This window comes from Cottoperca gobio, chromosome 10 (assembly GCF_900634415.1).
Source record: "Cottoperca gobio chromosome 10, fCotGob3.1, whole genome shotgun sequence".
Classification (NCBI taxonomy): domain Eukaryota; kingdom Metazoa; phylum Chordata; class Actinopteri; order Perciformes; family Bovichtidae; genus Cottoperca; species Cottoperca gobio.
This window is the reverse complement of record NC_041364.1, coordinates 18,762,279-18,773,843: the sequence shown is the minus strand read 5'-3', so window position 1 is coordinate 18,773,843 and position 11,565 is coordinate 18,762,279. Positions and strand designations below refer to the sequence as shown.

The 11,565-nt window shown below is 43.1% G+C and overlaps 1 protein-coding gene across 1 annotated transcript in view; it reads right to left on the bottom strand.

Annotated features, from left to right (window-relative positions):
- Positions 1-276: 276 nt before the first annotated feature.
- Positions 277-11,565, bottom strand: part of efnb1 (ephrin-B1) — a 59,664-nt gene continuing 48,375 nt past the window's right edge. The window contains exons 3-5 of the mRNA XM_029442271.1: positions 10,707-10,799; positions 4,824-4,940; positions 277-2,459 (exon numbers count right to left, since the gene is read on the bottom strand). Of these exons, the coding sequence (XP_029298131.1) occupies positions 2,065-2,459; positions 4,824-4,940; positions 10,707-10,799 (605 nt within the window). The 3' untranslated portion in view covers positions 277-2,064. The remainder of the gene's footprint in view (positions 2,460-4,823; positions 4,941-10,706; positions 10,800-11,565) is intronic.

The window sequence follows — 11,565 nt, the reverse complement described above, 5'->3', positions numbered from 1 at the left end:
ATGTGCACACAGACAGGTTCCACCGCCACCTAAAAGCGAGCTTTGGTGTGCACACATCCAGCTGCAGTAAATCCTGTCTCGGTGCCGCTGCCCTGGGCTGTGTGATAGCTGAGCTGCAGTGTCCTCGCTGGCTGAACACCTTGACTGAGGAATATTCTGCACAGCATTTTTATTCATAGCACAACTGGGGAGAGAATGGAAAGATTAATGCTAAAATACCTCCACCCAACCCCCCCACCACCTCACCTATCACCCCCCCCCCCCTCTCTCATCCCCATCTGCACTGCCATCTTCCTCTCAGGTTAAAGCCAAGTCACAGGAACATTTTCTCCTCCTCTACCCGCCGCTCTCGCTCTCCCCGGCTGGTGAGTGTGGGCACGGAGATGGCACATAGATTAGTCACACGCTGGCGACACCACTGACTGTGCACTCCACTGACTCATCTACAGATGGCAGCCAATTGGCATCGCACAGTACTGTATCCCAATGTTCAGCCGTAGCTCGCCATCCAACTTATATATAGGGCGTCCTACCTATGTAGGCCAGCCAATCAGTTGCGACCACACAACCTATGCCCACCTCGCCCAGGCAGCAGCAGCAGGCACCAAACTAATCGTTTGATGCTTACATCGGAGCACCAGAAGCCAGAACAAACAAATATCAACCTGCCTGCTGTCTTAAAAACCATCTCCCCAAAAGCTCATCAGAGACAATAAAACCTTAAATCAGCGCCAACTGGAGCACTGGCAAGGTTTTGTCTGTCTGTCGGCACGTCAGTCAGTCAGTCAGTCAGTGAGTCAGTCAGTCAGTCTTGTTTTTGAACGATACAGTAACTTAGTGTTCTACCCCTAAGCCAGTAAGTCTGCCCAGATACAAGACTGGTCCGGACATGCCCAGATACACACACACACACACACACACACACACACACAGACACACACACACACACAGACACAGACACAGACACACTCACACGCACAGACACAGACACACACACACAGACACAGACACACTCACACGCACAGGCACAGACACAGACACAGACACACAGACACTCACACACACGCACAGACACACGCACACAGAGAGGACACACCTTTAAATACACACAAGTAGGTCATAAATACCAGAGTAATGGTAAAGCTCATATCAGATCAGCGGAGAAGGGAGTTTTCCAGGAAACACACACACACACACATACACACCTCGACATCAACAGTCCAGGTCAAGGTGCTTTCTCGGGGAAAAAGAGCGAACGCGATGGATGACGTGGGTGGTGGTGAAGAGATGGAGTAATAACGATGATCTATTCAACTCTATACATTGTGCACTTGTAGGAAAAGTCTAACAAAATACAACTGCTTTGTGAACTGAATCAGGGTTTCAAGGAAATCCTCCATCAAAAATAGTAAGTAAGGCAAACATCAGAGGTACGAAGGGAGAGGAAACACATTATTTCACACACTGTGTCTGATACCTGAGCTATCTGGAGAGTTTTCTTGGCCCAGCACGGAGCCCTGACTAACACACACACGTTTTATGCTTGCATACAAACGGCAGGCTGAGTGGCGTCCGGGGCCTGTGTCTGCCTGTTCCTGGCTAGTGTGCTGCGATAGTGTGTTTAATTGGGTGTAGCAGAGACTGTACTTCAGGGAACTGAGATAAGTTATATCCTGCCCGTTAAAGGGGACAGCGAACCAGGAAGCTGGAGTTCCATCTGTTGGTTCGTTCCAGCCCCGCCCCCCCTCGTTGAAGCACAGTGGGGAGATATAGAAGGTAGGGAGGTGTGGGGGGGAGGAGGAGGAGGAGGAGGAGGAGGAGGAGGAGGGGCGGGTGGGGATTGTCAGACAACCCAAACAAACGGAATAAACCTTTCTCAGCAGTCAGCATACAACCCCGTGTCAGTGCGTGTCTCTCCAGATTTGTGCAGCAGGTGGTAGAAATAACAGGGGCTTGAAGATGCATCAAGTCCCCAAAATGCAAAGGAAAGTGTTCTTCCCAAGAACATAAATCAAGCGCTCCTCTCATTCTCTCTCCTGACTGTCGCTGGCTGTGCGGAGCGCGTCAGACTTTGTAGTAGATGTTGGCGGGGCTCTGCGGCGGCATCTCCTGGACAATGTAGACGGGGTGGCCATAGTCGCCGCTCACCTTCTCATAGTGAGGGCAGTAGTTGTTCTCTGTCCGCAGCGGAATGATGATGTCACTGGGCTCCGTGCCGGCCGTGCCCCCGGGCATCTTGGGATTGGACAGCGTGCTGAGTGACAGCGCCGAGGGGCGGGGCTGCGAGTGGGCGTTTTTCCTGGAGCGCTTGCGCATCTTGATGAGCAGGATGACGAGGAGGAGGATGAGCAGGAGGAAGATGATGCAGCCGACCCCAATGGTGGAGAACAAGGCCACTTTGGAGTTGAGGAAGCCGTCCGAGTTTGACGAGGAACCGGACTGGTCCTGATTCATGGTGTCTAGAGAGAGACATAAAAAGAGAGCGGGGGTCAGGAGAGGCGAAGGGTATTGTAATTTGATTTTTGCTGAAGGTTGGCTACCCTCTAACTTCTTTTGGGGAACAAAGGAAGGTTATTTTTCTTTCATCCCATATTTATGACCTCCACCAAGGAGGTTATATTTTCGGTTCTGTTTATTGGTTTGTTTGTTTGTAAGCAATGTTACAGAAAGACTACGGCCCCGATTTTCATAAAACATGGTGGACCGGTGTAGCATGGGCCAAGTAAGAACCCATTACATTTTGAAACAGATCCGTATCACGGGCTGGAGACGCACATTATTTTTCACTTATGGAAACAGCCTCGGTGGAAGTCTGCGATCTCTGAGTGCCCTTTATGTTATATTTGTAAGATTTATTATATATAAAAACAGACCAAATAGGCTCATCAAAAAGATGACTTCCATGTGAGCCATAAAGGTGCATTTGGACATATGCAGAGGCCATGGGGCGGGGGGGGGAAATATGGCAGTGCACAGGCCCCTCGGCACGGAGCTGATGCGTGTTTCTGGCTCATACATTGGGAGGCAATAAAAACTGTTTATTTAGCAGCTCATTATTCAAAAATACAGAGTGGCTGTGTTTTCACAATTTTGTTAAGTTTGCAATAAATATATTATTTTGAGATATTGCAGTTTCTTTCTAACAGAAGGAGGAGGGAATAAGAGTCAGCGCCCCTCCCCACCTAGTAGAGTAATATCATTTAGAGTAAGCCAGTTCTATCATTTGCAGATCTTACTGTTCTGTGCCTAAATCAACTGTGATCACATCCCTGCTATTTGCTCTACATGACATTGATGTAATCTAATTAAATTACGCGATTCAAAATAGACTCCTAATGAAATCTGTAGACATCGTTCAATATGACAAAGATCTCTGCTCTGATAAGATCAAGGCTTGGCAACTTGTATGACAGGCCACATTTGTATGGCAAAAGCCAAGTGAGATATGAGAAAAATTGAGAAGGGCATATCTTAACATCTGCTTTTATTTTATCCTTTTGTCTAAGGGGTTCAGGATGGGGGAGAGGGCGGGGAGAGGGCGGGCTGTGACCGGCTCCTCTAGTGACTGAAATCTGAGAAGAACCAAATCTGTTTTCCATGTATGCATGCAGCTGCTGCCAGGGAGCAGCACTCACCTCCCTCCCACCACCTCTTTACTGTCCATGACCCACAAAAGCCTCGTACTGTCCAGGCACACAAGCCTCATACCTCCAGAGACTGCCATCCCCACTAATGTCTCCGCACTTGGCTGACCACTCCGCACTTAACCATTTATTGAGGAGGGAATAACTGCGTCTTATCACTACTAAATGACATCACAGAGAGCTACCGATTTCACCCTTATCGGTGAAATCAGAGGCGCGAGGAATTTCGTACATTCTGGGCGCTGCACAGAGAGAGATGGAGCGAGGCTGTCAGACATTTCATTCCTGAAATATCAGCCCCTCAAACCGCACTGACACGTCCTTCATTCCACCCTCCACTTCTTTACTTGACATAATCCCTGATCTAACAATGGTAGACAGGTAAAAGTCCGGGTAAAGGGAAAAAAATGACATTAGGAAATCTTTTTATAGAGCAACTAATGTCAAATAAGCAATTATTAAATGAGGGCAGCTTATCACATCGGGACAGGCTGAACGGTGTGTACTTGGGGGAAGTTTGTGCCATGCAAAGTTGTGGAGTAAGTCAAAAAGTTAAGAAGTGGTCCCTTCTGTGGAAGGAAGTTATGAAAGGGGTCGGTGAAAACAGGAAACAAGGACGGCCCAGAGCCTCCGACGAGGCTCGAGTGACTCCTCCAATTATCTCTGCTTTTAATCTTCGTTTATCTGCAATTCTAATGAGGTTTAAGAAGATATACAATAAAGAGGTATGTCTTTGAGTCTCCTTGGGCGCAGCACGCGCTTTGTGTACAGTGTGAATAAGAAAGTGACTGCGGGTGAGCAGTATTTGCTTTGGGTGTGGTTTCTTATTGTTTCAATGCAAGCTGCATTTTGTCTGGTATTATTTCATTCTGTATTACATTGGTTTTACATCTTTTTTTTCATGTTGACCCCCAGATATCAAAGGAATGCCTACGGCATGAAAAAGCCTTATGAGAGAATGCTTACTTTGGGAGACTCAACTGTGATTTTTATTTTCTCTTTTCAGGCTAAATGTGATTAATTATTAGAAGAAGCCTTGAGGTTGTGAATATTCTCTTTTTTACACTTCAAAAACTTTATTTTGCTAAAATATTTGCACTCTGGAAACTAGAAAGCATTCTGCAAAAGAGTCTGAAGCTGCAGTTCGTGGGTTTAATGTTGGTCTGTCAATCTGCTCACCAGGGTTTCCTGGCATCTCGGGTCCAATACGATCCTGGTCCGGCGGACTGAGACTGGACTCTGGTATGGCGTTGTCTTCTGGAGCCTCCGGCGCCATGGGGTTCGCTGCGTTTGGGACTGTGGGAAACAAAAAAACACACAGAAACTCAGCCTTGGCGAGCTGCATGCTCAGAATTACAATGATTTGTCCCTCTGTATCGGCAAGGATTGTTTTTTATTTGTCTTTCGATATATCGCTCATACACAGAGAAGGCTGTTTTTGCATGTGTTGAAAGTGCCTCAGAAGTGAAGATGAAAGCAGAATAAGGAAGGACAAGTCAGCGAACGTCTGCAGAACACGGCAGTATCCCTGTCCTGTCGTAAAAATGAGCTCACATCTACATCAGCAGCTCCTTCAGCAAACACTCAGACAGGCATTTCCAACACTGACACATTCACGGCAGCGTAGAACACACGCACACGAGTGCGCACACATAAGCCCACACATATACTTACAATACACTTAGGCATGGCAGAATGAGGGTAAAGTAGTTATATATTAACTTTTTATTGTTTTACATTATTCATCACGTTAAAAGGCCATAATATGTCTTATTTATTGCTCTGGGTTTAACTCTGCCTAGAAGAAGCACACTTTCGAAAAGGAGGACGGGAAGAGTTAGTGGAGAGACCAGGAGAAGAGGAGAAGAGGGGGTTGTATAAGCTCTGAGGGAAATGCAAAGGAAACAGACAGTTTATCTGTCTGTCTGTTGTGATTTCAGCACACGCACTTTGAAGTCTTTGTGCGGTAAACACCGGTGGGTCCGCAGCGCGGCTTTTACGAGAGCAGGACCGACAGACAGGGGACAGTTATAAACTATGACTGAAGCCGGTTGGATGGATTCCACAGAACCCTGTCAGATGCTTCTCCTCTATCAGGCCTTATCTGCATCTGCCCGAAGGCCTGCTCGAAGGGGTGTGTGTGAGAAATAGAGAGGAGGGCGTGTGGGGAGGCAATTTACATTTAAGTCCCTCGTGGCAAGTTTGTGTGGCCGTGCATGAGTGTGTGTGAGAGAGAAAAGGGCCCGACAGTCTAGCAGTCTATTTTCACCTCAGTGTGGCTCGGGTAAGGAAATGATTCTGTGTGAGATGTCTGAAAGATATGAAAAAGGATATGGAAATAAGAAAGACAAAGAAGGACATACATTTAGGGGGAAATATCTTTCTTTTGGCGAACATAATCTCACTATTTACAAATTGACCTCCTCTCCTCCTCTATCTTCTCCATGTCAAGACCACCGCATTGCTCCATACCAATTGCAGCAGTGGTGAACCTAGCTGTGAGCTGTTGTGCTCCGTCAATAATTAATGAGAAGAGGCAGGAGTGAGAAGTGGGAACATTCACGTATGGCAGTGGATACACAGTGATCTGATTCCCTCATAGAGCCCCAACACCATGTGTCAAGCATCCACTGAGCATGTGCAGAAAGTGTTCTAATGTTCTGACCCATTTTTCTGTGTGTACTGCTGACATTTCCCTTAGCTATGCAGACAGCAACTACCTCAGAACTGCCAACCCGCCAGAAGGAGGGAGAATTCAGGGGGGAGGAGGGGGAGGAGTGAGAGTTAGAGCGAGGGAGACAATGATCGAGCAACAGTAGAGAGAGAGAGACACACAATTTCGGGAGTGAAAACGAGAGGGGGGGGGGATGCGTGCGAGGCGGTGAGTCAACATATTTCTAATGAGCCCGGTGACATGATGTGGTGGAGGAGAAAGAGAGTGCTGAACAGAGAGCGATGTATAAAATATGGGCTCCCCTGTATTTCCCCTGCAATCAATTTCACTTCCTTTTCAATTCACATTTTTTATAAAGACAAAAGACGGAACACGAGCCGCTTAAAGTACATCTAGATATCGATGTGTCAGGGCGCATCATTTCCCACAAACCGATGATTCAACGTGATTAAGCACGGGGAGTGTCGCCACAAGAAGATACAATAAAAAAAGAATGTGCACATATTGCACAATGGGATGAGTCACCAAAATATAATCCATAGAGCAGAGTGCAAAGGTGTACGAGCGGAGTCATCAGTAGGAGAAGATCTCTCTGATTTGGCTGCAGGAAGTGTTGGCATTCAGCTGCAGAGGCGGAGGAAATGTGGCTTAAACACAATAGCATCTGAGGTCAGGGGCAAACACAGCCCCATTTTCGTTTTGTTAAGTGAAACAACATCTAGCGTGGCTGCAGAAGTGTGTAGAGTCTCTAGGGCTGCAAATAATGATTGTTTCTTTATCTTCAAATTACCGGGTTAGTCTGACCAACAGTCCACAAGACAAATTGATTAAATAGTTTTGAATAAATGAAACAGAGAAAAGCAGCAGATCTCCACGTGTCAGATGCTCGATAAATTATTCAAACGTATAAAATATAGTCAAAGAATTGTGTTTATGGATTCTCTGTCAAACCTTTCGTCAGTTAATCAACAAATCCTTTCAGCAATAACAGAGTCAGTCAGAAAATATCACTTTGCAAAGACAGCCCATCGCTGAAAATGATTAGTTGGCTAATTATGAATTACATGTGATGGAAAACTGAATATTATTAAATGGTCGGATAGCACTGGAGGAAGTATCTAAATCCAATACTTAAGCAAAAGTAGCAATACTACACTGTAATAATACTTAATTACAAGTAAAAGACCTGAAAGTTAAAAAGTATAAAGTATATTACCAGCTAAATGTACTTAAAGTATCAAAAGTAAATGTAAGTAAATTTAGTAATAACTATAGCTGTAAGGAAATACTCAAGTGCTGTACAAGTACTTCAAAATGCTACTGAAGTACAGCACTTGAGTAAATGTACATTCCAGCTTTGTTGTATAACAAGCAGTTTAAATACGTCATCTTGGGCTCTGAGAAATGACATTGAGCATTTTTCAGTATTTTAAATCCATCGTTTAGTTAATAAAACAATCAGCAGGTTGATCAATAATTAAATGGATTGTTGGTTAAAGCCCTGATGGTGACTTGTTCCCTTTCTCGCCTAAAATTGTTCGCAGCAGCTAAATCAAAGTTCTTGTCGACGCTCTAATTTCTCACGGCCCTTCCTCTAATAGTTACTGGGCTGGATGTTCACATTAGGCAACGAAAATTCTGCTCTTAGAAATAGATTTAAAAGTAGTAGCAGCTGGGCCAACAGCTTCTTTTTCTAACAGGGTTTTTAGGACACATCAATTGTGAGTGACAGCTCGCTTCGGACCGTTTTGGGAAATGAGCGCATGGCTCTGGCCAAGTTGAGGAACAGCCGGCTGCCGCAGAAACACACTCGAGCCGAGAGGAACTTTCCTAGAACTTTCCTTGAATAAGACATTCCCTTTCAACTTTCATTAATGCGAGTTCAGGGATTTATTTTTCCCCCAGTTAATAGTTTAGTGCGAAAGCCGGTGTTGCCTGCATTCATGCAGGCGTGTTGTCATTTGGCGATGCTGTTGCAATCCGGGGCTGTCGGATGCTCAAATTGACCTACATGGAAAGATAATGCACTGCCTGTCTGTTTTCCAAGACGGTCGTGGATATTATTTTACTGTTTCTGCTGAATTTGTTCTGACTCAGACCTTGCTAGCATCAGCAGCTTGTTAGCTTCTCTTCTCCCACCGACTGCCAGGATGCACTGCTGTCATCCAACTAGCCAACATTCAAATATCTGCACACACATTTGCAGACACAAAGATTTCTCAGCAAGTCTTAGTTTATTTTTGTACATGTTGAGAACCGGCTTTTAATCTGGAATCAGATCATCGTGGCGGGCAGATGTTCCTCTCTGATGGCGGTTAGTGTCTGTTTCGGTCAAAACAACCACACTGAAGATGGGGGAAATGTTTAGAGAGTAACACATCTGTGTACTGTACCCTGTCAAATTCGGGATATAGACGTCCACATATTGAGTAAAACTGCGTCTAAAAGTGGAATGTATGATGCAAACCAAATGTTGTGTCCAAGGATATCTAAACAAAGCCTGCTTGTTTACTTCCAGCATTTTTAGACTTAGACTTACCCCGACCATGCACTTACATACCAATTTCAAACACATTGTCACTCTATGATTACTTTGAAACAATATGCTTGAATAACAGCTGAGTATCAGACGCTTTTTTACAATTTCAAGAGGAGTCATTTCTGACTTCGTTGCTATGTCTGTGTATAAAACTATTTACTCAGAACTACTGTACATGACAAATAGAGACGGGCAATATGGATACGATCATATGTAATGTTAAAGCATAATATATATACTGTATTATGATCTTTACTGGTCATAGACAAAGTAACCAGATGGCAGACTTATACTTAACCAAATACGCAAGTAATCAGGGAACTTCATCACATTGAAGCAAAAATCCTGTAAATCCGATACTGCAGTCCATCAAGCTGTCCTGCTTATTGATTTGCAGCATTGACTTCAATGTCCAAATATAAGCATGAGATATCTTAGGAATAGTTACCTCAGTGTAATATAGGGAAACATTTTGCATTGTCTTACGGTATATGTAATCATATCACTTATTAAGGACTAACTAAATAACTGCTGGTTTGAAAGAGATTTAAAACTGGAATATAATTTAATAATTCATTTTAGCCCCATGTTTAGCATTTATACACAGTATAATAACAATAATACATTATAATAATAATGTAAAGCACCTGTAGCTGGTGTTTAGACAACTAATGAATGACTAACAATATAATCATATCAAATGTCCTTATATTATATGATATTATATAATTGTGAAATATTAACTATTTGTTTATTATATTATTTGTATGATATAATGCATTTGGGTAAAAACATATATGTATTTTATTCATATATCTTCATGTCCATGAAAGCCTTGAGATGTAGGCATGTTTATAGGCCTGTAATCATATATAATTAAATATGATTGCAGATTCGTTATTCTGTGTTATCAATCATTCATCAACTATTCATGAACCAATTATGGATGGCGTGTAGGGGAGGTTATAATTGTTTTAAATCACTTGTAATGTCCTTAAATGTCCTTACAACTACATTCCAGTGTATTAAAAACTATTAAGTAAGTATTTTATGGTTATACCGCTTATTCATGCGTCATAGTAAAGTGTTGAGTAATACCATTTATTTAATAAAGAAGCAAAGTACAACATTATTTTTATTAGATGTATCTCTAGCGACCTGTAGTGTATGCACTATATTTTTTAAATGGTTGCTAATGGTAGGGAGGGTAATGTGACCAACAGTCAATCTTAACCAACAGAAATATGTTTTATTTCAATATATATATATATATATATATATATATATATATATATATATATATATATATATATATATATATATATATATATATATATAATATATATATTATATATATATATATATATATATATATTTATTATATATATATATATATATCAAATGCAATTGTACGAAAAATCCCATATTAAAACGATAAAACTGACATTAAATAAAATAAACTGTATTACATTGTTATGCGTTTCATCTAACAATTAAAAACAAATTAATTGAATTACATTTATCTTGGAATCGTTCATTTGGACACCTGAATCTGATGAGATCATCACGATGCGCCACGACAAAAAATAGTCATATTGAATTATAACCAAGCCCGAGGTAATGACACTAAAGAAATCATATAAAAAATGAAAACTTTAACACTGGTGGCCATTTCCTTTCATAACACAATGTTGCAGTTTTTGAGAGCAGATCGTGTCGGAGGCCGGTGGCAGACAAAGTCACGCTAGGCACACATAGCGATAAATGAAAATGTCACACCAAAGTGAAACATGGCTTTAAGGCAGCAGCGCTGTATTGTGTTCTACATGTGAGGTGAGCACACATTTACCTTGCCCGACTTTCATGATGACTTTCATGGCTCGGCTCTTGCACACGCCTCCCTCCCGGTTCTCCAGGCCATCTACTGTACCGTTGGAGGTTGCTGGAAAACAGAAAGCGATGAGGAGAAAGAAGAGGAAAAGGGAGTGAAGGCGACAAGGAGAGGGTGTGGGGGGGGGGGTGTGATGGAGGGTAAAAGAGAAGAAAAGCCGGAGAAGAAGGGGAGAAAGAGGAGAGAAGATGACACACTGGTTAATGAGCACGTCCATAACGTACAGAACTAATCAATATTTACGACAAGCACTGATTAGCTGTTCCAGTGATTAGCCGTTCTCACCCTCAATCAACCGCCCGCTCCTCTCACCGGTATCTCTCATTAACACAATAAAGTGAAGTCAAATGAATGGAACAACATTAGAGTCTACTGAGGGAGGGTGGGCGCTGAGGTGGGGAGGAGGAACATGGTCCGACCTGTGTGTGTGTGTGTGTGTGTGTGTGTGTGTGTGTGTGTGTGTGTGTGTGTTTTCTGTCTATGCATACTTTAGCAGTGAGACATGCCAGCAAGAGTTCCAGCTGCTTGCCAAGTTCTCCAGCAGCTTACTCCCTCTCAGCCACATGTGTCATTACTTGCTGGTAGTGCTGAGAGCTAAATGCCTCCCTTAATGTTTGTGCGCGCATGCGTGTGTGTCCATTTATATATTAGAGCGTGTGTGTGTGTGTCTTTTTCAGTGTGTGCACCTACATGTAGGTACCTGGAGAGATTACTAACCCACAAATAATGAAATAAAAAAACCCCAGTCAGTTTTCTGTGGGCTGCCTCGATCAGAGAACATGGGATTTGACGAGCCGTTCAGATTTGGCTCCCCTCC